At 42.8% G+C, this 27347-nt stretch overlaps 2 protein-coding genes across 4 annotated transcripts in view; one reads left to right on the top strand and one right to left on the bottom strand.

The window, feature by feature from the left end:
- Positions 1–7063: 7063 nt before the first annotated feature.
- On the bottom strand, positions 7064–21005 carry OSER1 (oxidative stress responsive serine rich 1). Its single transcript, XM_040446998.1, has 4 exons — positions 20876–21005; positions 16554–16670; positions 13529–13642; positions 7064–7896 (listed from the first exon to the last, which is right to left on the bottom strand). The coding sequence occupies exons 2-4, from the start codon at positions 16628–16630 to the stop codon at positions 7209–7211; spliced, it is 879 nt and encodes a 292-aa protein (XP_040302932.1). The 5' UTR covers positions 16631–16670; positions 20876–21005; the 3' UTR covers positions 7064–7208.
- A 148-nt stretch (positions 21006–21153) lies between these two features.
- The window catches only part of GDAP1L1 (ganglioside induced differentiation associated protein 1 like 1), a 51094-nt gene continuing 44900 nt past the window's right edge, over positions 21154–27347 (top strand). For all 3 annotated transcript variants that reach the window (XM_040446996.1, XM_040446995.1, XM_040446997.1), the window contains exon 1: positions 21154–21254. The gene's annotated coding sequence lies outside the window, so the exon portion shown is untranslated. The remainder of the gene's footprint in view (positions 21255–27347) is intronic.

Below are 27347 nucleotides of genomic sequence, written 5' to 3'. Positions count from 1 at the left end.
CCCCGGCTGGCCGGAGTCTGCAGAAAGAGAACAGGCAGAGGGATCGGGGAAGGGAGGGGAAAGGAGGACTAGAGGAACACCCAGTCCTGGAACACTTAAAATCCCCCAGAGCAGAGCGATTGGCAAATCTCAGCCCCACCACTGCTCACATGCCCTAACAGGACCCGGGGCTATCCATGCTGCCAGCCCCATAAAGGAATCTGGTGACCTAAAGAGAAAGGAACGGGCATGGTTCACATATGCTTTTGAAAGCAGAGGAGGGAACTCGGGAAGAGAAGTGAGGTTCTGGAAACAGATTCTGGAAGATGGAGCAAATCTGAGTCCAGGGCTCACGCACAACCTCCAGTCCCTCTCTGCACCCCTGGGAACACCTTGCAAAGAGCCCAGAAAAGGCACCGATGGCTCCCTCTCTCTCTTCTCTGAGGGGCGAGGAGCCTGTCTTTATCTCTGAGACACAGGGTTGCTGATTATTTGGAATGAGGTTGTCTTAGCAGTAGTCAAAGATCATGATTTTTTAAAAATATCCCCTTTCCAAGCTTTCTTTCTCTGATGTCCTCAGGGCCTGTGAGGCCAGACTTCAGAAAGCTCTTGGGGCAGAGTCAGGAGCAAAGGGCCTGCGTGGATTCCTAGCACTCAGGTTCCCACCAAACTCCAGTGAAAGGGACAAATAAATCTCCATGACATGAAGCTGTGGCCAGGATTAATGATTGGAAATCCCAACTGAGCCCAGGGTTAACAGGAGTAATTCTGGGAAAGGTAGGAGACACCAAGAACAGGAAGTGGGCGGGGCGTGGGGGGGGTGGGGAGATGTAGAGATATGGAGAGGGGGAGGATAGAAATCACTTAAAAAGGAAGCCCAGAAGGCATTTGAGAACTACTGGACTATTATCTGACTTCAGACTTATCTGACATACTCCAAATCCCACGATGACTCAGGCCACTTGAAGTCACTGTGGAAGATTTGTCCTTGTTTCAGAAATGGACAGAACATGATGTCTCCCTTCATCCCAGCTGACTCCAGTCCTTACTGGTTCCTTCGCTGTTAAAGAGCCCCATCTGGGCCCACGTTTCACCCCCAGGCAGAAACACCCAGCCTCTGAGCTCACCAACACCGGCAGCTTGCCGAGCTGGCGGGCAGCAAGTAGCAGTGGATAAAGACTGCATCGTCTAGGTGTTTGACTCACCATCCAGCCAGTGAATGGATTTGACTGACAGATTTTAAGAATGCCTCGCTGCCGGCCCGAGAGAGCTCTGCTTTTGCCACTTATCACCAAGGTCACTGGAGAATCACACGTTTCTTCCCAACTCTGCTCTCAAGGGGAGAGGGGAGAACCGCTCAAAGTGGAAGTTAGAGGGGTTTGAATTGCCCGAGTTAATACTCTTTGTAGTTAAACACTAGGCAAATCACCATAATCCTGTTCTACGACTGGGGAGCTGCTGTGTCCTACTGTGCTGTTCCACCTGATAAATTTAGCTACTGTTCATCCGTGCAGCTCCCTACAGTGGTTCCCTACCAAGGGTGGCTACACTTAAGATTTAAATTCAACTCCTGTTGAACTTAAAAACATAAACAGATTCCAGAGCCCTCTCCCCCAACCCCAAATCAATGATAGATTGTTCCGGGAAAAACCTCAGGTAGTTTTATTCTTTTTAAAACTCCTCAGATAAACCCTTATCAGTCAGTTAAGCGTCCAACTTCGGCTCAGGTCATGATCTTGCCTTTTTTGAGTTTGAGCCCCACGTTGGTCTCTGTGCTGACAGCTCAGAGCCTGGAGCCTGCTTTAGATTCTGTCTCTCTCTCTCTCTCTCTCTCTCTCTCTCTGCCCCTCCCCTGCTTGGGCTCTCTCAAAAATAACCATTAAATTTAAAAAAAAATAAAACTTCTCAGACGGATCTGACTCATTTCTGGTTAAGAACCACTGTATGGAGGCACCTGGGTGGCTCAGTTGGTTAAGCATCTGACTTCAGCTCAGGTCATGATCTCACGGTTTGTGAGTTCAAGCTCTTCATTGGGCTCCGTTGCTGATGGTGTGGAGCCTGCTTGGGATTCTCACTCTCCTCTCTCCCTGCCCCTTCCCCACATGCATGTGTGCTCTTGCTCTCAAAATAAATAAATAAACAACAACAAAAAAGAATCACTGTATGTTTTTAAATTAAGAAACTCTTTCTTAATAGCATTTACACATTCATGAATCCAGTACCCTATAGGTACTGGATAAGTATACGGTAGGTAGTTGTGGATTTGTGTTCAAATCCCAGTTCTGCCCCTCACAAGGTGTGACCTTGGACCAATTGTTAATTTCCCTAAGCCACAAACCCTTCAACTGTAAAAGTACCTGTCTCAAAGGATTATTAGTATTCAGGATAACAGTATCTTCCTTCTTTGGTTGGGTGAGGATTATGTAGGTTGGTATCTAAAAAGGCTTAGAACACACTAACACCTAATAAACGTTAGCTAATTAAAAATTATCCTCACATGATAAGTTGCTCTTCAAATAGAATGCTTAATAAGATAGTCACCAATGAGGTAAGAGAGTCACTGCCTAAATACCAAACCCCTTGACACTGAGGCATTCCTTACTCTACACAGTCCATATTTACTCAACCTTGTCCTGTGGTTTGTCACTTTTTAAACTGATAAACCATGTTATTGGTAAAGGGACACTTTGATTTCTTAAAAGGTTAAGGAAATTTTTTGCCCAGTTTGGTATTGGCCTTAGGTGATTAGTGTTGAACTTCTCACGTTTTTGCCCCTCCCTTTAAGCCAAATGCATTTCAGGGAAAGGGCGACCTCTTGAGGCCATCCGTGTCTGTCAACAGATTGTCATCAGGAAAACCGAGTTCCTCAGACAGAAGGGAATTTACTAAACTTGGAATGAATTCTAAACTGCTTTTAAAGGTAGCTGTCCCATTCTTGCTTTTCCCCAGGTCTTTCCGTGCTCTGTGGTTCTGTTCTTTGATCAGAGAGGGTAATCATTCGCTTCCTGTTTCCTTCTCACTTCGCAGGTGGGACTGCTTCCTAGAGAGCCTAGAGGGGAGGGACCCGAAAATCCAGAAGAGAGAGAGAGGGTCTACACCCAGAAATCCACTGGAGTACTTCTCAGCTGCAGAAGCCCCGCCTCCCCAGACAAGGTTGCTGCCTGGGTTAGGTGCCTTTGCACATTCGGGCTCTTCCTCCAAAGTAAGTTGTTTGAAGGATTAGCTTCATTACAAAAAAAAAAAAAAAAAAAAAAAAAAGCACGAACCCCGTACTAAGTGCCCGGCACTCTGGCCCATCCGTGTCTGCCCAGCGCCTGCACATTGTAGGTGCTCACCTTTCCTTCTCTGCACCACTTGGCAGCTTACAGCTCTCTTCTTAAATGCTTTTTCACCTGGCTGATAGGCCTGCTCTCTCTGTTCTGCTCCTGCCTCACTGGCTGCTCCTACTTAGTCTCTGGCTAGTTCCTTTTCATTCTGCCGACTTCTCTACCGTGGGAATGTCCCAGAGCTTGGTCCTCTGTCTGGTTCTTCATCTACGTTCACTTCCTAGGCGGTCTCCTCCAGTCTGAGCTTTAAATGTCCATAGGCTAACGACTCCTAAATTTGTGTCTCCAGCCTATGCCTGCCTCTCTGCTGATCTCTAGTCGTAGGTCCACCACCAACTCAACATGGCCACAGGGTGTCTCATAAGCACCTCGGAAGACAGGAGCAAAATTAGACAGACTCCTGACCTCTCCCGTATCTGCTCCTCGAGCCAACTCCCAGCTTCTGAAATCCTTTACAGTCCTTAATTCCAGTCTTTCTCTCACACCCTGTATCCAATCCACTGACAAATCCCCTCAGCTCTACCTCCACCATACTTCCAGAATACACCTTTTCCTCTGCACTGCCAAGTGTCCAAGCCACCGAAAGCCATTGCCTGATTTACTGCAGTAGCCTCCTGCCTCCTGGCCTCCTCTTGCCCTGCTCCCCTGGGTCCACACAGAGCAGCCAGTGCCCTCTGTAAAGGCCAGTCTGATACCTCTCCTCCAAACTCCTCTCGCCTCTCCTCACCTCTCCTCCAAACCACCCAATGGCTCCTCACCTCGTTCAGGAGTCACAGCCTTTAAAATGGCCTGCAAGGCCCTCTGTGATATGCCCCTGCCCCATGCTTCTGTGACCTTGCCTGCCTCAAGCCTCCTTGTCACCTTTGCTGTTTGTCAGGAATGCCCTTCCCCCAAATATCCACGAGGCTCACTCCCTCACTTTCTTCAGGTCTCAGCTCAAATGTCACCCACCTCATCACAGGAGCTTCTCTGACCGCCCAAATAAAAGAACAACCCTGCCCCCTCCCCAAGCCCTTATGATCTCGGAATCCTCCTCTCTCCACTGAGGGCAAGGGTGTAGTTCTGCTTACTGTTCAATTCCCAGCATTTAGTATCACGTGCCTGATGCTGTAGGCACTCTAGGAATATTTGCTGAATAAATGGGATGAATGAATGTTCTATTATTAAAGGCACATGGTCAGGATGCTACTTTTCAAAACATGAGAGTAAAATTCCTCAATCCGCGATCTGGGTGCATTCAAGAAAGATTGCTTCAGTAAACTGCACTTGCAGAAGGTCAAGTGTTCCAATGTGAGACACTCATGTGAAAGCTGGCCCAACTGGGTCTAAGCAGAGTAATTTTTAGCCTCAAGATTCATATTTTGAGAAGATTTTGGCCGAGGTGTAAATACTTAAAATTGATTCCCATGAATCTGGAATGCTTAGCCTTCATCCAAGTTTGGATTTCTTCAACAGGTTACTCAGCCACTGGAACTTTGTCCTGACACCACTCATGACAACTGTGAAAGGAAGGTGCATCTTTCTTCATTCCCTGGTGACTGTTCTGTTAGCATACAGAATTAAGTAAACAACCAGGTCACCTGATTGGAAAGCAAACTAAAAAGGACTTGAGACTTAAAGATGAGGAACCATCTTTATTCAAGTAACACGCTAAGCCCGATTTGCTCCACTCTCGCCAGTACAGAAGGTAAAGCAAGACACAGGTTGTGGAGGTGAGGGGGTGGGTGGTAGACACCTTTACAATAGAAACTATAATGGCCTCAATTAGTGGTTCTCAAAGTATGGTCTAGGGATCTACTCTTTCAGTAGGTCTGTGAGGTCAAAACTACTTTCATATTAACATGTTAACCACCTTTTTCATGCCCATTCCCCCAAAAGTGTAGTACAGAATTTTTTAGAGGTCACACAACATGCAATGTTCACAAGAGGCTGAATGCAGAAGCAGATAGGAGACTAGCTGTCTTCTGTTAAGCCAAACATGAAAGAAATTTGCAAAAATGTAAAACACTGCCACTCTTCTAAGATATTTTGTTAATTTTCAACTAAAAATGTTAACGTGTAATAAAACCACTACTTCTAAATCGAGTAATACATTATTTTTTTTTTTTAATTTCTTAGTTTGAATTTCTGACATGGTAAATATTTTTAAGTATAACCCACATGAACAAAATCTCTTTGGCATCCTTAATTTGTAAATGAGTCATGAGACCCAAAGGTTTCACAACTGCTGCCTTAGGGATGTGGAACAGCATTCTTTCGGCTTATCATTATTAAGAAATCTCTCCGCTTCCAGGGCTATGATGGCAAGGTATCATGCTCCCTTGCTTGAACCACAGCCTTCAGATGTCACTAAACTCATGCTAAACTAGGAACGAGCAGAGATCTCCCACTACTTATGTTCAGGGCTTTTCCAGGCAATACCCTTCCCACCTCACACAAGTACCAATCACGTATGTGTGAAACCCAGACCTCACATTCTTGAACCAATTCCAGTCAGTGGGATGTTTTAGTAAAGAAGAAAACTTGTTTCGTAATCTACATAAAAATAAACAAACTTTCTGTTAACGTGATGTTAAAATGGCTGGACAGAGTCTCACTAAATCTGATGGGAATGCTTAGGATGGTTTGAATTAAAATGTTAAGTTATGTGGGGGGCACCTGGGTGGCTCAGTCAGTTGAGCGTCTGACTTCGGCTCATGATCTCCCATGCCTGAGTTTGAACCCTGCATCCGGCTCTGTGCTGATAGCTCAGAGCCTAGAGCCTGCTTTAGATTCTTTCTCCCTCTCTCTCTGCCCCTCCCCTGCTCTCTCTCAAAAAAAAAAAAAAGGCGTTAAAAAAAATCAAAACATATATATGTGTGTGTATATGTGTGTGTGTGTGTGTGTGTGTGTGTGTATATATATATGTTATCTGGTATATGTAAAGTCCACTTGGAAGCCACCTGAAAAAGTGGGATTCATCCTCCAGCTGAAACTCAGGATTGTTTTTTTTAAACCAAATTTTGGAAGGAATCTTGGGATGGCCAACCAGAAATACAGGATATATAGCACGTACAAAATAGTTTCAGGGTTGCTGCCAGGGAGGAGGGCAGTGCGAAGAGATCATATGCATCCAGAAGATTTGAAACTGAGGTATGAGATCCACATTACAACTGACTGAAACATGCCTCATGTGTTAAAATGCCAGAGCTGGAGAAGATGCATGCTAGTTTCAAACGTTACACCCCCTCCTTCCTCTGAAGCAGCCCGCTCCCTGCTGCTGCCTACCTGAGGAACACGAAGGTAACACAGCCTCCAGGAGCCAAGCGCCAGCAGGGGTGTTTTGGTGATGGTTAATGATTCTCTCAAACAATACAGGGCAGGCCAGCTAGTTTATTCATATTGAATCTAAACCTTAGGTCTCTGGCTTAACAATAACATTAACAAACCTTGAAAGACACAATCAACTTGTGTTAACTCAGAGATGGTTTAAACCAGTCATATAAATTCTAAGATTCTGGGCTGGCGACTACAGCATGACGAATGTTCGGTCCCGTTACGAAACGTTTCATTTTCCTTGGCTAAAAAATCTTAAACAGATCTGAAAAATGCACTGCTTTACAAAGGCTTTTACCATATAACCACTGCTACCAGTCAAGCAATTATGGTTTCTTCAACTCCCAGAAACTTTTCTAAATGAGAGGGGTTTTCCTTTGGTCTGCTCACCTTGGTGCGTATGTTAAGAACGCAGGGAGTAAGTTTAAAGAATGAAGATGAACTGAGATGCCAAGAAAAGTTTTTATTGCAAGCACAGTGAGCAGAAGGAGACGTCTTCTCACACAACGTGGCCGCAAGGTCTGCCATTAACTAAATCTCTCTGACAACCCTTCATTGGTTTAAAGCATATTAATGAGCTTCTTGCTATCAGGTATACATCATTTCTGCCATGTGGGACATTTTCTTGGGAATATACAAGTAATATTCCATGTAGCCTGACAAGTCCTCAATGGTCACATCATCCACATAGACTCGAGCTTGCTCAGAACAGGAGCGGGGGGAGCCAGACAGAGTTCTGGTGTGGAGCGACTGAGAGTAGTCCTCAAGCATGGATCTTCGTTCTGGGGCCAAGGGAGGGACACTCTGCAGGCCTGAAAAGGAATATACTTCCATGTCCTGCCATCTCTTACACTGGCACTCCTTGCCTAAGCATGCACATGGCTTGCCCTGGTTTAGCTTGGAAACGGATTGAAAGTCAGAGAGATCATTGGCCTTGAGACTTGCTTGGGAGACTTGGGTAGCATCAGAGGAGTCTTCCTTCTTACTCTCTGATGGGAGCCTGGGAACCGAAGTTCTCAAAGGCTCAGCAACTGCCCCTGTAAGATTAGTATCGAGAGAAGTAGAGCATTCTCCTGCATTGAACTCTTTAGGGGTGGAAATTCCCAGCCCACTGCTGCTATCAGGGGAGTCAGTCTGGCTTTTGTGCTTGAGCTGGCTGCTGGAAGCAGAAGCTATTGTACTGCAATGTATAAACTTTGGAGGATGAAGGACGGGAGACTTAGAACGTCGACGGCGCTGGGTCCTCACTGCTCCTCGTGAAGACTTCCTTGAAGACCTAAGAGGAAAACAACGCACAAGATGTTGGGATACACAGCTCCCCTAAACAGATTCTTTGCGATAGCTGGAAATTTACCTCCTCTCCTCTGGAGTCTAGGGTCATAAGTTTCCACCAAAGAGACGTGCTTACCTCCATCTTCAAGCTGCCTAAGTCGGCATCTCAAAAACTTCAACATCTCCCTATCAGCAAGCTACAGAAATAGGAGAGGTAAAGGGTAGTTTTTAATTGCATTTCTTGGGCCAAACACTGGGTGCAGAACACCTGCCCTGTCCCAACCCTTGGCCTGGGAACCTTTGGCCACTGGGTCTGGGAAAGCACTCTGCACCAAACCACTAAATGCTGTAAAGTCCAACTGTTGTGCTCTATGCCATGAACGCAGCAGCTTCCGGACCACTGTGTGAGGCTGATGGTGCAAATGGCCACTGTGTCATGACTACCAAACAGAGCAGCAGATTTAGGATTCTTTTTTTTTTTTTTAATGTTTTTATTTATTTTTGAGACAGAGACAGCATGAGCAGGGGAGGCGCAGAGAGAGAGGGAGACACAGAATCTGAAACAGGCTCCTGGCTCTGAGCGGTCAGCACAGAGTCCGACGTGGGGCCCGAACTCACGAACCAAACTGTGAGATCATGACCTGAGCCGAAGTCGAATGCTTAACAGGCTGAGCCACCCAGACACCCCTTTATTTTTCTTTTAAGAGAGAAAGAGAGGGAGAGAGGATCCCAAGCAGGCTCCATGCTCAGCATAGAGCCTGACACGGGGCTCAGTCCCATGTCCCTGGGATCATGACCCGAGTGGAAATCAAGAATCTGACGCTCAACAAACTGAGCCACCCAGGTGACCCAGGATTCATTTCTATCACTAGTAACAGCTGACAAACAGATTTAGACTCCCTCAAGTTTTCAGATAGTGGGAATTACCAGACATTCTATATAACTTTTAATAAAATATTTAAATAAGAGAACTGAGCAAAGGCAAAAAAAAAAAAAAGAGAGAGACTCAAAACCGCCAAGCAAAACTGACAACAGAACCAAAAAGAACTTTAAGAAATAAAAAAACTGTATTTGAAATTAAACTAACTGGATGGGCCAAGCAGCAGAATACATAGAGCTAAGGAAAGAAACAGCGAACTGGAAGATAAATCTGAATTCTTCGTAACAGGACTGAACCAGCTGTGGTCTGCGGGTCAAATCTGGCCCCCAGCTGACTCGCACTGTGATCCACGGAGACCGGGCAGGGACACAGTCCACCCTGTCCTCTGCTCCCTGTGCCTGCCTTCCCAGCCAGGAGATGTGTCACACCACTGCCTGGTCCCACGCTGGCCGCCATCTACATGGGGCTCTGCTGTCAGTAACTGCTGGGCCCTGAGAGGTGGAATCTCAGTTCCAGTCTGGCTTGTGCTGGGCTCTCTGGAGGAAAGAGGGGCATGCTGGAATCCGGGTACCACTGGGGCACAGGATAAAACTGACTCCAGTATTGCCAGGCTAGTCATTTCACGCGGACACTAAGCAACTAAACACAAAGTATGTCCACCAGCCAGGACAGTGCGCATCAGGCAAATGGGGCAGGGCAGGAATTTTCTCGCTTATGTAAGTACCTACGTAGTATCCTTAGATCTCACCTCTTGGCCTCCAAAACCTGAAATATTTACTATCTGGTGCTTTACAAAAAAAGTTTGCCTACCCCTGACATGAGAGGTAGTAGAGGCTTGAAGACTTGGAAAAATGTAAAAGAAGTTAAAGAGATATGTAAGGGGTGCCTGGGTGGCTCAGTCATTTAAGCATCCGACTCTTGGTTTAGGTTCAGGTCATGATCTCGCTATTTGTGAGTTCAAGCTCCACCCACATCACGCTCTGTGTTGGCAATGCAGGGCCTGCTTGGGATCCTCTCTGTCTGCCTCTCTCTCTGCCCCTCCCCCACTTGCGCTATCTCTGCCTCTCTCAAAATAAATAAATAAACTTTAAAAAAAAAAAGAGAGAGAACTATTGGGACCTCATCAAAATATAAAGCTTCTGCACTGCAAAGGAAATAATCAACAAAACTAAAAGGGAACCGACAGAATGGGAGAAAATATTTACAAATGACGTATCGGATAAAGGGTTAGTATCCAAAATCTATAAAGAACTGACCAAACGCAACACCCAAAAAACAAATAATCCAGTGAAGAAATGGGCATAAGACACTTTTCCAAAGAAGACATCCAGATGGCCAACAGACACATGAAAAGATGCTCAACATCACTCATCATCAAGGAAACACAAATCAAAACCACAACGAGACCACTTCACACTGGTCGGAGTGACTAAAATGAACAACTTAGGAAACTATAGATGCTGGCGAGGATGTGGAGAAACCGGAACCCTCTTGCACTGTTGGTGGGAATGCAAACTGGTGCAGCCGCTCTAGAAAACAGTGTGGAGGATCCTCAAAAAATTAAAAATAGCACAACCCAGCAATAGCACTACTAGGAATTTATCCAAAGGATACAGGAGTGCTGATTCATACGGGCACATGTACCCCTTGTTTATAGCAGCGCTTTCAACAATAGCCAAATCGTGGAAAGAGCCCAAATGTCCATCAACTGATGAACAGATAAAGAAGATGTGGTTTATGTGTACAATGGAATACAAGTTGGCAATGAGAAAGAATGAAATCCTGCCATTTGCAACAATGTGGATGGAACTAGAGGGTATTATGCTAAGTGAAGTCAGTCAGGAAAAGACACAGATCATGTTTTCACTCATATGTGGAACTTGAGAAACTTAACAGAAGACCATGGGGGAAGCGAGAGGGGAAAAATAGTTACAAAGAGGAAGGCAAACCATCAGAGACTCTTAAATACAAAGAACAAACTGAGGGTTGATGGGGGGACAGGAGGGAGGAATGGGTGACAGGCACTGAAGAGAGCACTTTTGGGATGAGCAATGGGTGTTGTATGTAAGTGATGAATCATGGGAATCTACCCCCAAAACCAAGAGTACACTGTATATACACTATTATGTTAGCTAACTTGACAATAAATTACATATTAAAAAAAAGAGAGAGAGGGGCGCCTGGGTGGCTCAGTCGGTTGGGCATCCGACTTCAGCTCAGGTCACGATCTCACGGTCCGTGAGTTCGAGCCCCGCGTCGGGCTCTGGGCTGATGGCTCAGAGCCTGGAGCCTGCTTCCGATTCTGTGTCTCCCTCTTTCCCTGCCCCTCCCCCGTTCATGCTCTGTCTCTCTCTGTCTCAAAAATAAATAAAAAACGTTAAAAATAAAAAAAAATTAATTAAAAAAAGAGAGAGAGACGTAAGATAGAACAAGAAGTCTGGAGTCTCTGAAGGTAAGAATACAAAGCATGGGAGACAAGTGATTTTTGAAGAGATAATGGCTGAGAAATTTTCTGAATTGATGAAAGAAGAGATCTACAGATACAGGCAGCACCCTGAAACAGGACAAATAAAGAGCAATCCACATCTAGACACACTGTAACAAAACTGTAGACTCTCCAAAACTGTAACATTTTAAAAGCAGCCAGAGACTAGACAGATTATTTCCAGAAAGAACAACAGTAAGACTGAAAGTAGACTTTTCAACATCAACAATGAATATCTTCCAGTGCTAAGAAAAAATAACTCAGAACTACAGCTTCAGCAAATCAGGTGTGTCTTTCAAGAACAAGCATGAAAAAAAGATATTTTCAGATAAATCAAAGCAAGGTATATTTACCAATAGAACTTGATGTTATACAACAGGGAAGAAGGGTGAGGGGGACACCATTCAAATTTATTCTATAGGTAGTTCTATAAGAGACCCTATTTACTAACAGACCTTTGCTAAAGGAATTTCTGAAGGAAATACTTCAAAAGAAAGGCACCCTGTATGGAAGGTCTGAGTTGCAAGAATGGTGAGCAAAGAAACAGTAAATGAGATAAAACTAAGCAAACACTGCTTATTTAAATAATAAAACCTAATTTGTGAGATTAAAAAGCAAGAAAACTAAAATTTTGGGAAACTACACATGGACATCAGGAGGTCAAAGTGAAAAGATTACAAGGAGGAATAGTTGGACCCTTGAATAAGACAGGTTTGAATTCCATGGACTCACTTATACATGGATTTTTTACAGTACTTGTAAATGTATTTTTTATACCTCATGATTTTCTTAGTAACATTTTGTTTTCTCTAGCTTACTTTAAGAATGCACTATATAATATATAAAACATCCAAAATATGTGTTAGTTGACTGTTTATGTTATCTGTAAGGCTTTGGGTCAACAGTGGGCTATTAGTAAAGTCTGGGGGAGTCAGAAGTGATACATGGATTTTTGACCTGCAGAGAGATTGGTGCCCCAACCCCCATGCTGTTCAAGGGTCACTGTAATAACTTTTGTCTTTGTTAAGCATGTATGGTGGAATTTCAAGGCGAATTACTAAAAGAATAGAAACACAGCATATAATTTGTAAGCCAGTAGAAGGAAAAGTGGTAGAGGGGGGAAAAAAACACACCCATTTCAAACAATTTTTTAAAAGGTGAGGAGAAGAGGGGAGGTATAGGAAGAGTAAAAAACTAACAAACAAACACAAAAACAGAGAGCAGGACAAACAGCATAAAGTAAAATGGCAGAAACAAGTCTAAATTTATCAACAATCAAAATAAATAAATGCACTGAACTGAGCAGTTAAAAAGATTATCAGATTGAATAAAACAAAACAAAATAAGCCATATGTATATGAGACACACACATCTAAAATTTTAAAACACATAGTGGTTGAAAATAAAAGATTAAAAAAAGATGCAACAGGTAAATACCAACCAAAATATGACTGGATTAACTATATTAATTCTGGACAAAATAGACTTTAAACAAAAGCCATTAGGAGGAATTAAGAATGTCACTATATAATTAAAAATCTCAATTCATCAGGAAAGAAAACATTCTAAGCTGGTATGAACCTACAGTGTAAAAACCTAACAAAACAGCTTCAAGATACATAAAGCAAAAATACAGAATTTAAGGGGAAAATAGACAAATTCACTCCCATGGGGAAGATTTCAACATATATGTCTCAATTACTGATAGACTGAAAAAAAACTATTGAAAAAAAATTACTGGAAAAAGATTCAAATACATTTAAAAGCTTGATTTAATGGACATAAAGAAAACCCAAGAATGATGACAGAAGACCCATTCTACTCAAATACACATAGGACATTTAAAAAAACTGACTATGGACCAAGCCATATAGCAAGTCTCAGCAAATTCTCCATTAAGAACAGCTCTTCTCTAATCACTGGGTCTTGGGTTCTGTATCTAACATATTCTTTTCTGGATATTCAGGGAACAAAGTCCAATACTAATTTAAAGTATTTGGGATCGGGGTGCCTGAATGGCCCAGTCGGTTAAGCATCTGACTGGCTCAGGTCATGATCTCGTGGTTGGTGAGTCTGAGCTCGGTGTTGGACTCTGTGCAGTTTGGAGCCTGGAGCCTGCTTCGGATTCTGGGTCTCCCTCTGTCTCTCTTCCCCTCCCCAGGTCACACTCTGTCTCTGTCTCGGTCTCTCTCTCTCAAAAATAAACAAACATAGAAAAAAAATAAAATAAAGGATTTGGGACAAACGCCATCTGCAGTAAGACGCTCTCACCCATGCCAACTGTCTTTCGATGCACATGTGGTTTTCAGTTTGGCATCATCTGCTGCTGTTCTGACCGATGCTCTGGCATTTGTGCCTTCTCCAACAGACAGAGATGCTATGGACCTGAAGAGGAGAACAAAGTTTACCGCTTACAAAAAACCGAAAGGAGGAGAACTTACTGCTGTCACCAACTTAAACACAACTTGTATTAATACCTTTCTTCCTTCTCATTTGGGTTTCTCAAAAAAGTGCTGCTTTTATAGCAAATTTTCCTCTAAAACCAAATTTAGGGGATGCCTAAAAGCCCACGGTTGCAAAATCACAAACCAAATAGTAATTCCTAAGTATGACTAGCAACAGGATATAAACAGACTTTTAGGCTGTTTATCTGGGGCAGATAAGGCCTTATGTCCACAGAGAATGCTCATGACACTGACCACTTATTGTAGGTAGAGGCCAATCAGAGCCAGGAAAACTAAGCTGAGGGGCAAAACCTTCAGGGGACTAACTTAAAAATGAGTATTTTTCACAACCAATAAACTTGAAATATTACTGACAGTTCAATCTTTGCAGTTTAAAACTACACAAGTAATATGGGTTCCCAGTAAAGAAGATGAAAAAATTTGAAAGAAAATAATACCTATAATCTCACAACCCAGAGATTAAAAACATTAATATTTTGGTATAAATCCTTCCAGACCTTTTCAATGCACACACACATACATACACACTGGGCTCCTGCTACACATGCTGTGGTAGTAATAAAAATCCTTTAGAAGGAAATATTAATCTACTAAAGTAAAAAGATGTTCACTGAAATAATCTAAAATAAAAAGTAACTAGGAATAACTTAAATTCCCAGTAGAAAATAGAAAATACTACATTATATAAGTGATGACACATCTATTCAATGGAATATTAGGAATTTTAAAAAATTAGGTGTACAAAGAACTTCTAATGACAGGAGAACGCTAATAACATTAAGAGAAAATAGCGTAGATAAACAACTATACGTGTATTATGATCTCAACTATGTAAATATACTGTATGATATTACATACTGATGGTCTAGATGTTAACAATATTAATATAAACTGTGATTTTTACTTCCTTTTTGTTTTTGTGAATTTTTATAATAGAATGCATTATTTTATAATCAGATAAAAAAGATTATGTTGTTTTATAATATATATATATAGAAATTTGTACTGATAAAACAAATACCATTGGGAATCAAAACCTGTTGAACAGGATAGTGCTAAATTCCTGGCAAGGCTTGGTTAGTTTATGAGTCAGGACCTCAGATGTCCCATTTGTAAATCAGCAACAATGTGAAACAACTAGAAACATATGATACATTACACAAGTCCTATTCTGCTTAGTCATGATAATGACTCACCCCTTCTACTCTTATTTGATTTTCTCAAATGTTCTCCATCGCTCCTTCCCTTTCTGTAATTTTACTCCAGGCAGATCACACACTACAAAGATATAATATTTGACCACAGGCTTGAAGAGAGATATCTTCAAAGGTTTTTGTTGTTGTTGTTGTTTTTAAATGTTCCATGTCCCAGGTAATTTTTAGGGGTAGTGAGATAGCTTAATTTTATGTTCTAACTTCCTAAAACACCAGGAAAGAAATCTGTGTATGAAGAGTAACTCATATGAATTGATACATTAAGGGATTTATAAGTATATGTGTGTGTGTACATTACCAGCATTATTCCTATACCAGGTATCACAAAGGAACGTGACCATAATCTGGAACTCCGTGTTTCTCTGCTTTTTGTTTCCCAAAATGACTTAAAAGGTACTGTTCAATTTTAATGGCAGATGACCATATCGGAAAAGCTACTGGGTGGAGAAAGAGATTTATTTGAAGTGTCAGGGAAGCAAATGTGAGCACCTTTAGCAGTTCTTGTGCAAATCCATTAGCACAAATCTTCTCACTTGGCAGGCCAAACCCAAAACAAATAGTATTAGCAGTAAGCAAACAGCTCGAACAACAACCATTTCATTTTTACTGTGTGCCAAGTACTGTATACAACTCTTCATGTTGTCTTCAAAGCAGCATATAAAGGAAGGGCTAAAAAAGCACTGGTTCTGGAGACAAACTGTCTGGGTTCAAATCCTGACTCTACCACTTCTCACCAAAGTGACCTTTGGCAAGTGACCTATCATCTATAGCTCATCAGTAACCTGGAATAAGAGCAGAACCCATCTTCTAAGTCAGTAGTGGGGATTAAGTAACGTGTACAGATGCTTAAACCAGTGTCTAGGGCACAGTAGGTGAGCGATAAATCTCAGTGATTGTTACTTGTTGGGAAGTGTTCTACTCTCGGCTTCCAGTGTTTATTTTCCATTGTGAAAAGAAATATTCCTTATCTATCAAAGATTTGAGATTTTTTTTCTGGCCTGGGGTGAAGAATGGGGATGAAAAGAGTCCGGCACAGAACATTTTGCAAAGAGTGAAATATTAACATTCAGACAGCAGCTGGTCTGCAGGTGCTCTAATTAGTTTGGCCAAAGGGTCTGAGATTATTGATCTCAGTGACAGAACCCTAATGAATAGAGGTTTCCATAGTGATAGGCTCAGCAATCAGAGCCCATGAAATCAAGAATGTCTGCAGATTTCTATCGAGCCAATTCACTTTTAGGAAAAAAATATGGTGATTCCCTAGAGACGTATGAGGAAATTCCCGACGGGACACTGCTTGATAATTTTGATGAAAGACAGAGGTGGGGAACCCTCCTCAAAGCTAAAGGAAACCAAAACACCCAACTTGGAGTACAAATGAGCTGCTATTTTTTCAAAATGTAACATTAAGAGTTTCTTTAAAAAAAAAAAAAAAGAGTTTCTTGTATAAGTAAAATAATGTTGTGCAAAATTAATTTGGTAGAATGTCACACCATTAATGTTTTTATCTTCTATGAATAATGAGAAATTTCAGAAGAAAACAAGATCTTCTTCAGAGGAAAAGGCTATTTAAATCTAGTAAACAATCCCCAAATAATAGATTACATATTTAATTACCCTGAGGCATCCACTCTTAATTTCTTGAAAGCAGTCTGTAGACTCTCCTCCTCTCCATCCTTGGCTTCAGATTTCATTGTGAAAGTTTTTACGCTACTATGGATGTTGCTGTTAATACTAAAAAATAAAATAAAAATAAAATGAGCAAGATGAAAACAGGCAGGTTCAAAAGTATACCTTTTGTTAAAGTCTATATTCCTGATGCTATTACTGCTTGTTGGGGGGGAAAAAGCAAATTTTTATTTCTAAAAGGAAAAGTTTCAGTGTAGACAACAGGGGACTGTAGGTTTTATTTGTTAAGAAAAGAAAAATGAAATGATACAGAAACATAGATTTATTAGAACAGATTTTTTTATTGTAGTTGACACGTTATATTAACAGTTTCAGGTGTACAACACAGCGATTCAACAATTCTGTATCTTAATTATTATCATAGAATTTAAACTGTCCAAAAATACTTGATGCCAATATTCTATTACACAGTTTTGGAAACTACATCACCTGAAATCTGTTTAAGTACACTTTTTAACAGGAAAGTAAAAAATCTGGTTGTAGAGGTCTAGAAACCCACAAACAAAATGTCCTTTGCATCAGAAATACGGTAAAAGTGAAAACCTCAACCTATATAGCACTTCCGATTCTTTAAGATGATACTGAGTATTTGTGTAGTCCAACCCGAAGTATATCCCGTTAAGTGTAACTTCATGACACACAATAATATTTCTCTAAAGCAATACTGACCCAGACATCAATATTCACATTCATTTAAGTATCCATATTCAGATATCAAGATGTTACCTTTGTGAAAGCAGCATTACAAATATGTTTCAATGATTACTGATTATTCCAGACTCTACCAATAAGGCTGATCCCTTCATTTTTATTAGCTTTGAAGCATTTTTTTTTTAATTTTTTTTTCAACATTTATTTATTTTTGGGACAGAGAGAGACAGAGCATGAACGGGGGAGGGGCAGAGAGAGAGGGAGACACAGAATCGGAAACAGGCTCCAGGCTCCAAGCCATCAGCCCAGAGCCCGATGTGGGGCTCGAACTCACGACCGCGAGATCGTGACCTGGTTGAAGTCGGACGCTTAACCGACTGCGTCACCCAGGCGCCCCAGCTTTGAAGCATTTTAATTATTACACAAGAAAGAGAAAATAAATGAACTATGCTTGCAACTCAAAAAGATAAATAGAACAAAGTTAGCCAAAAGATAAAGGTGGGAAATAAATATATATAATAAAAAATAATAATTTATATATATGTAATTATAATAAAAATAATTTATATGTATAAATTTATATGTATATTTATATGTATATGCATATATACATATAAATATATTTATATGTATAAGTTATTTTTCTGATCTATATATATATATACACACATATATACACATATACACACACATATATATGTATATAAATTATTTTTCTGTAGAGGCACCATTAAATGACCTCCAGTTAATCAACCAGTTTGATTAGCGAGAATTCTCCATTCTTCCACCTTGATTTTTATATTTAAAGAAAGAAAAGGGGAACAGGGCCCAACCAAAGCAATAAGAGACACAACAGAGAAGTCTGTTAATAAATCCTTCGAAATCTAGTTTCCTGACTTTTTCACTCAAGACAATAAATTAGCTAATATCAAATCTGAACAAAAAAATAAACAAGTTAGTATCTATGAACATACCACAAAGAAGCAAAAAGAAAAAAAAGGTAAAACAAAAAAAAGATGGCAGATTTGTGAATTAAAGGATTAACTTTACCTCTTCCTTATTTCTAACCTGCTAACCCCATCAAACCTCCCCCCACCCCCCAACCTCCCTATGGCGCTCTCAGAAGGAGCAGTGCCTCTCTGTGGACCCTTGTAACTTCTCTGATTCCTTATCTGCTCATTTCTCAGGAGTGAGTTTGAGGTTATTGTGAGACCTCTAATATTCCAAAGGTCAGGGTGTCATAATATGTTTGATATAATGTAATCATGTAGTGCCAGTGGTAGAATAAAGAAGCAAGAAATTAAGACTATTCCTTTCATTTCACTTTATTTACTTACATGTAGAAGAAAGTATTTTAGGCAGATCTCTCTGGCGTACATTGAAAAGTCTCCAAGGAATTCAGCTAGCTTTTACTCTAACTTCTTAAGTCAAAAAATTTAAACACACTCCCCACATATTTGGCTGACTTATTTAATCAGTATATGAACTTGAGGAAACATTATCAATTCCCTATTTCACTGGTTTCTAATTCTTTTGGATTTAGAGCAGGATCCTCCCCCAAATACGCAATAATATCCTACATATCTGGGGAGGGAGGTGAGCAAAGATCACAGATCCCAATATTTTTGAAGCTCCACAGAACCTAAAAGAGTGCTACTGTAGATTGTAAACAAATTCTTCCTGCTGGCAGAACTAAATTAAAGTTTGGCTTATAGTTTTTCTCAATTATTTTATGACCAGTCAGTCAATGCTCAGACTATTGGCCCTGACAGAATCAAACAATCTGAGACAGTCTCCCCATCTCCTAAGACCCACACAAAACCTCTTCTAGGACTCTCTGGAAATCAGTACACATCACATCTAAATACACTGCTGAATTCCACAGGCAGAAATTTATTCCGTCCACAAATATTTACAGAATTCCCACCATGTGCTTTAACACCAGACTAGATGTTAAAACAGAAGGATAACCTGACACATAACAGGGCTGTGAACGCCATTCCTGTAAGGACTGGACTCTCATTCCTGCCCTAACATTGTGCTAAAAAGCTCTGCACCCAGATATGTAATTTTTAATTATATAGTGCTAACTTAATTGCACTGCAGGTGACCTCTAGATGTTAATACAAACTTAGTTAACATTCTTGTCGACACACTAAAAGATTATTTGAAAATCAAAATAAAAATTGGCTATAGACTAAAATTTTAGGAATGAAGCTCTAAGCTATTTCCAATATTCTGACTAGGCATCTTTTCCCTAAGTTATATTAACCAGAGCAAAAGTGAGTCTTAGACATGATCTTAAGAGCTAAATCAGAGCATGTTTGTAATTACAAAAGGCTCATAATGCTCCTCTGTATTCCTAGCTTCCCATTCACTCAAAACTAACGCCGGGACACTTATAATTGGTTTGGCCTTTTTTCATTAATATTAAATTTGTGAAGACATTCTTGCCGTTTTCACTGCGCTGACTTCTGAAAACGGAACCATCCCCAAAGAGATCAAAGGCCTATTAGAAGTTACTTTGTATTGTTTTAAATTAAATCACAAGGGGCAATTTAACTTTGCCTCGGATTTTCCCAAACCTTTCAAAAATGACAAATAAAAATTTTCTAAGTTCCTCCATCAAAAGGGCAAATTCCTGGTTTTCTCTGACTTTCAACGAATAGCATGTGTCACAATCTTATTTACATCTTGTAGTTTTAACCAAGACCTCTTTGAACCTCAAGCCTAGGTCCAAACATCCAGGACCCTGAAAAGACCGGAGATCGATCAATAAAGGATCCCCGCGTAAGCGTGTCATCACAATGTTAAAGATTTAGAAACTTTCCCAGCCTCCGGGTAAGCGTGGAGTGCGGGAAATAAAACCCTGTACAGCAACTCCCTAAGATGCAAACAAGTCTTGGTAGAAACAATTGGCCCCCAGATCAAAACACACATCTCTCTCTACCCACTCTCTCACCCCCTACACTCTCGGTGCTAGAGTCAAAGCACGAGGTTAATTTTGTCTCCCTCCCCCCCGCCCCGAAACTGGGTCGGTCGCGATTAAACGCGATCTGGGGAAAGGTCAGAACTGGGGTGGAGGGGAGGCTCGGGAAGTGGGGAGCGAAGGCCCAAGCTATGTCCGCTCGGGATCTCCAGCTGGAAAGGTGCCCCTGCTGGATACTCCCCGAGCCAGGATGGGAGGCTGGAGTGGCGCCGAGGCGCAAGGGATGCAGGAGGAGGCGGGAGCTGAGCCGAAGAGGCAGCCAACGAGGCTGGGTCTCGGAAACAAGCAAGAAAGGGCGGGAAGGGGCAAAGGGCGGCCAAGGAAGGCGAAAAGGGGAAGCTACAGCCAGACGGGAGCGAGCGGAGGGGCGGGACGCTGCGGGGTCCACGGGGGCGCGGGAAGGGGAGAGACAGCGGAGCTCGAGCCGGGCCAGGCCGCGACGGCCAAGGGGGCGCGGAGAGGCCCAGGCCCGGCCGGGCCCAGGCAGTCAGCGCCGGGGGACGACGCGACGACAGGCGGGCGGGCCCAGAGGAAGCCGCCAGCGGCCAGGCCGGGCGGCCAGGGCGAAACGGGGTGCCGCGGCCCCTCCCGATCACCTCCAGGTACTCACCTCCTCGCAGCTGGGGCACTCCGGGGATCCACTCCCGTCGGTTCAGATAGTCTCTCCCCGATCGCTGCGCCTGACTGACCCGGATCCAAACCCGCGGAGGGGGCAGCCCGCGCCTCCGGGGTCGCACTGCGCCTGCGTCACTCAGGCACACGCCCCGCCTCCAGTTCATGCTCCACCTAGCCTAGTGACTCGGCAGCGCGGTAGGCGGTGGCTGCGCAAGCGCGAGGCGGAGCCTAGCCTCTCAAACACCTCGCACCCGCCCCTCTCGGAAGCACGTGCATCTTACGTCATTTCCTGTTATTCTCTTCTCTGATTCCTCGGTCCTAGGAGGATTCGCTGGGGACCGCGTTTGGGGCGTGCCCGCTTCCTCCTCTGTCAGGTGAGTGAGTAGGCGCTGTTCTTCGCTGTCGCCCAGCAGCCTCACTTCCCGGGGTCTCCCTGCGCTTGGTGCTCGCCTTGGAGTCACGAAGGCAACGGAAATTCCGGTGCCTGAACCAGGGTGGGGAATCTTCGCGGCACCGGAGCCCCGCTGAGCTCTTGGCCTGAGTCTCCTTGGTGCTAAGGAACCGGACCGCCTGCGACATCTCCAGAGCTCGGACGATAGCCCTCGTGCCCTGGACATCTTTCAAGACCTGCAGAGATGAGGGGAGGTATCAGACACTGCCAGGGCTATGGATGTGAGGCTGGAATTGGAATGGCTCTCGTGCCCCTGTTGTTTGACTTGAGACATCTGCTTTTACCTGGTTGGGCCTCGGTTTCTCCAACTGTTAAGTGAGGAGGAAGTTAGACTATTATATCAGCGAATCTCTCTCTCTCTCTCTCTCTCTCTCTCTCTCTCTCTCTCTCTCTCTCGCTCCCTCTCTCTCTCACCCTCCCTCTATCTCCCTCCCTCCCTCCCTCTCTCCCTCCCCCCTCCCCCTCTCTCCCCCTCCCTCTTTCTCTCCCTCTTTTTCAGGCATGGACTCCTTTAAAAATCTACTGAGAACTCGACGGAGAAATGCACACATACACACACACACAGACACTAAATTTTGCAAAAAGTTTTATAGGGCATTCACCCAAGTAAGTGATTTTTCAGGAATCTTTCCATTTGTATGACTCTGACAGTTGCTCAAATGAAAGGCCGAGAAGGGGTGATGTGTGCAACAGTTGCAACCACCCCCCGCCGCCCCCCCCCCCCCCCACCACCGGGACTGGTTACACTGAAGCAGCTATGCCTCTCTCATCACTCGCCATGGCACGGTTCCACGTCTGTATTTCCCTGGGCTTTGTGGAAAATATCGCTTTCCTGTATAAAATTGGCTAGAATTGGTTAGAATTGGTTGGGCCCAGCACTAGGGTGAGGGTTGTTACCTGAACCAAAATGGGACCCTTCCACCCCCACCCACTGATCCTTAGGTATAGTCACCTAACTAGAGAGGCTGTAAGAAGTAGTTCAGTCTGTCCAGCTTAACCACAGCCAGACTTTGGAATGCCTGATCCACGTCTAGGAATTGAATCGACAGGTCATTGTACAAGGTTGTTGAGCATAAAGTGTGTAGTGGGCCTTGGGTATAACATTTTAAATTCTCCTTGTTCATACCAAAGGTTTAATAATTGACAGGGGATGAAAAAACCTGCTAACTGTAAAGTTCCAACATCAGGTCTAATGATGCTGATAATAATGGCTCCCCTCTACCATGCAGCAGCTATGTGCATATTCTCTCATTTAATATTCCTGGGATTTTATCCATCTTACAGATGAGGATGCCTGGGACTCAGATCACTTGTTCTAGCTCCCCTTGTCCTGTCACCCAGTGCTAGAAGTAACTGAGTCAGGATTTAATATGTCTCAAAAGCCTGTCTGTATACTGCTGCCCCCTTTTCAACATCTCTTAGGAAAGAAGAAAGGAGAGGGAAATGTGGTGCATTTTTTTCTCAGAAGTTGTGAGGTGAGTTGCATCAAGGCTAAATATGTGGTATTAAGCTATCATACTTGAGGACAAGAACTGTGTCTAGGTCAGTAATGAATCTCCAAAGCCAAACACAATTCCTGAGGTTAGTATGTGCTAAATACAATTTTGGTGACTTCTTCCTTCTACCTTAGTTCTATCCATTATGACATTAAATACTAACAACCAAAAAAGTTTTAAGCGCTTCATGTAAGCATAGCTCCATCATAAAGTCAGATGCTTTCTGAGAATGTGGCTCATTACTCAGGGAGTATTTGGAAGGTGAGAGCCTCTTGGGAATACCAAAGTCTGTTAACTCACACCACTTGCTATGGCCTGAGATCTAAGTCATTACATACAGGCCTGACTCATTGTGTGGTACCTCATGACCGAATGAGAGAAGCTACGAAACATGTGATCGAGGAAACAAAAAGCCAGATATGCCTCCTGTTTTAGCAACACAGGGTCTTTCTAGCCATGGAGAAACCTCTGAGCTTATTTGCAGACTTTATATGTATTTAAGAAATTGACTTGGTATTAATGTAATGCACATAGCAATGTCATTTAATCAGAAAGCTATAGCAGCTATAAAATTCCTTTAGCAGTACTTCTTATTTCATGTATCTTCTAACTGATTGAATAGAGGAGACTTAATTTCATCAAATTATACTGCAAAAACAATCTGTCTACATAGGAAGATAGCTTTTAATTCTAAAAAATAACTTTGGGGGTGCCTGGATGGCTCAGTCTGCTAAGCATGCAACTCTTGATTTTGGCTCAGGTCATGATCTCATGGTCATGATAGCCTGCTTAAGATTCTCCCCCACTGTCTCTTTTTCTCTCTGCCTATCCCTGCGTGTGCATGCACTTCCTCTCAAATAAATAAATAAATAAATGACTTTGGAGAAGGCAAGTTCAAAACCTTAAAAAAATTATTTTCTCAACAACGTGGCTGCCATCCTACCAGTTGGTAATCTGGAATCAGGGTCTTAAACATTTTTTTTTTAATTTTTTTAATGTTTATTTATTTTAGAGGCAGAGAGAGCACAAGTGGGGGAGGGGCAGAGAGAGAGGGAGACACAGAATCTGAAGCAGGCTTCAGGCTCTGAGCTGTCAGAACAGAGGCCAATGCGGGGCTCGAACCCACGAACCGTGAGGTCATGACCTGAGCTGAAGTCGGACGCTCAGCCGACTGAGCCACCCAGGCGCCCTGGTCTTAAACATTTTAAAGTTCAAATAAGTTTATTTGTTCCTTACCTTGATGTAATTTTTTTTTATTTTTTTATTTTTTTAATTTTTTTTTCAACGTTTTTTATTTATTTTTGGGACAGAGAGAGACAGAGCATGAGCGGGGGAGGGGCAGAGAGAGAGGGAGACACAGAATCGGAAACAGGCTCCAGGCTCCGAGCCATCAGCCCAGAGCCTGACGCGGGGCTCGAACTCACGGACCGTGAGATCGTGACCTGGCTGAAGTCGGACGCCCAACCGACTGCGCCACCCAGGCGCCCCACCTTGATGTAATTTTTAAGATGACTTTGGAGTAGATGATGGTGATGATAATGATCATATGTATTCTGATTTACAAGGACTGTTTCATTTAAACTTCATAATCAATTTGCAAAGCAGTTGCTATTTGTTTCCGCATTTTACAGCTGAGGAAACTTAACGATCAGAGCAGTTAGATAATTTGTCCAAGGTTACACAGCTTGTAAGTGGTAGAATTGTGATTCAAATCTAGGCCACCTGACTGTACACCCAACTTACTGATCACTGAGTTACACCACTTTTCTTAGCCTCAACCCATCTCCCCTTTATACACCCTAAGTAGATCAGGCATACTTACCTTCACCTAGAAAATACACTGGGCTTGAGGAAATTGGCTGCCCAAGGTCTGGGACTGTGCCAGCTACACTTGACTTGCCTGTCCTTGAACTCACCAGGCACATTTCCCTCTTAAGTGTTTTGTATTTGATGTTCCCTCTGCTTGGAACGTGGTTTACCCATAACTTTTTTCTTCATTCAAGTCTCTGCTCATATTAGTTCCCCAGCAGGACTTTCTTGGCTACCCCAGAATGCCTCTTCATTTGTATCCCTTCAGCTGGCTTTATTTTTCATTATAGCACCTAACACCTCCTGACGATATATATTCATTACCACTCCCCTCACTACAATAGAAGGGACCTGAGAACAGAGACTTTGTCTCTTTTGTTTATCACTACTTTTGTCATTGAATCTAAGATGATCTTTCCCACAGTTTAGCACTCTAAAAATCTGGATGTGTCTTATAATTGACAGTTGTGACCTGATAGCATTTGGTTTTTTTCTTAATTATACCTACAAAAGATAGTGAGGGTTTAAAATGACGGTGTCTTAGAGTTGATGAAAATACAGTGTATTCTCAGGGCCCAAACTCTTGCCTGGCACAGAGTTGGCACGCAGTAATTACTGGTCAAGTGAAATCATTGACTGCTCACTATGTGCCAGAAACTATTTAAATATTTTTAATCTCCCCCGTCATGCTGTTATGAAATATTTCTGTTACCAAAGCAACTTGGTAGTGGGTAGTAAATATGTGGTGTCATTTTGGAAGTCTGGGAAAGAGAGCTGCATCCTGGTCTCTGCTGTGGGACTGCAGTGTGTACGTTTCCTTGTTTGTCCTCTGTCCCCACTCTTCTTTCACAGACTTTAGTGACTGCCTGCTGCTTGCCCAGTGCTGTGTGTAAGCAGAGGCACAGGGTGCTGCGTGGGCACCCAGAAGGGTTGCCTAGCCTGATCTGGAGGTGCAGAGGGATGTCTCCAGGCTTCCTGGAGGAAGTTCTGTCTAAACTGGGTTCTGAAAGGCAGGCATTGACCTCGAATGTGAGAAGGGACTGGGATGAGAACGGAGAGCATCCAAGGCAACTCCAGGAGAGAATCGTGTTAAATAGCTTGCATTTTGTCCTTAAGCAAAGAAGTGATGTGCCAATGAGCCATATATATCACTCTGGCAGCCTCTTAGAAAGCAGATGAGGAAGGAGGGGGATGTAAGGCCAGTTTGAAGACATTTGAAATAATGTAAATGAAGGCCAGAACTGAAACAATGGCTAAAGCGGGGAGAAGCATCTAAGGAGCCCTGGCATTTAAAATTAGTGCACTTGGCTGGGTATGCTGGTCAGAGAGCCGTCTGGCCTGAGTGAATGAGTGGCCAGTAGGTGGCACCATTCACCAGGGAGGGAGATCCATGAAGTCAGTAAGCTTGGGGAATGGGTGAATTTCGTTTTGGGCATAAGGGGTTTAATGTGCAGATCGAAAGCAGACCCATAACCAAGGGTCTTCATCTTAGAGGCCATGTCAAAGGGTTTATTTTCAGAATCGTGGAGACTATGGAAGAGAAGAGAAAGGACCACTTTATTTTAGAATGGTTACTCTGGTTTCAGCCTGAATGTCACAGTGATCCCATCCTGAGTTGGCAGTGATCTAAAGAGCAGGTGGCTATAAGAATGGAGAGCATGTTAGCAGATTGAAAGTTGTATACATTAGGCTTTGGTGAGAGATTAAATGTGAGCAAAAGTGGACAATGAAAAGCTGCTTTCTGGATTGAGCCACTGAATGGGTATTATTGCCTATTTCTAATGTAATCCTACTGAATCCATTTGATGGGGGACAGATGAAAAATGATATTTAGATGGAGGATAATAATAAAAGCTAGTACTTTTACAGTCTGCAAACCCCGTCTGATCCTCCCAACAATCTTACGAGATTACCTTTATCATCTTCATTTTCCAGATGAGGAAACTGAAAGCAAAGTACAGTAACTTGCTTGAGGTCACACAGTTAGTACGTGCTGAGCTAGAATTTGAACCCAGGCAGTCTGGCTAAAAGTCTACTCTCACCACCTGACTGGAGTGAGATGCCTCTACATGAGGAGCTCCCTTTAGTCACACTGAACTTGAGAGATCTTGGGGCAGCCCTGTGGAGACCTAGGTTGGGGTGGAGACAGCCTGGACCTTGTGTTCTGAGTTTTGGATCCTGGCAATGTATTACTTAGGCAAAATAACAACCAAAAATGTAAAGACCCCCTGCTCCAAGGCTGTTGAGCTAAGCATTTATTTAGGCGTTCATACTTTACCGCATCTGCCAATTGACTAGGCAATGGCAGGTTGAGTTTTTTAACTTAAATCTTGATAAGTCTTCAACTTATTCTACATTTGAACTGTTGGATTATGGTTTCCTGGCTCCAAGAATTCTTTCCTTGCCCTGCATGGTCTCTTAGCTAATCTTCCCTCTCAGGCATTGATGCATAGCTATAATTTGTCAAAATATTTCTTCATTCTCTGCTTATACTTTCATGAACATCTAGTTCTGCCTGAGGGAAAAAGAAACGGTTTCACTAGAAAGGTGCACCTGTGTCCTGAGAAGCTTTGGATATGAGGTCTGTTTCTGTCTGGGCCCGTCTCTAGAGCCATGCCTTCCCCTTTTCTCTAAGACCGGTCCCTACTCTGACACCACTTTGCTTCCCATCTTGCCCCCGTTATCAGGAGACTTACTCCATTTTTCCATAC

This window comes from Herpailurus yagouaroundi, unplaced genomic scaffold (genome assembly GCF_014898765.1).
Source record: "Herpailurus yagouaroundi ecotype Mexico unplaced genomic scaffold, PumYag 196, whole genome shotgun sequence".
Lineage (NCBI taxonomy): Eukaryota > Metazoa > Chordata > Mammalia > Carnivora > Felidae > Herpailurus > Herpailurus yagouaroundi.
This window is presented reverse-complemented; position numbering and strand designations above follow the sequence as displayed.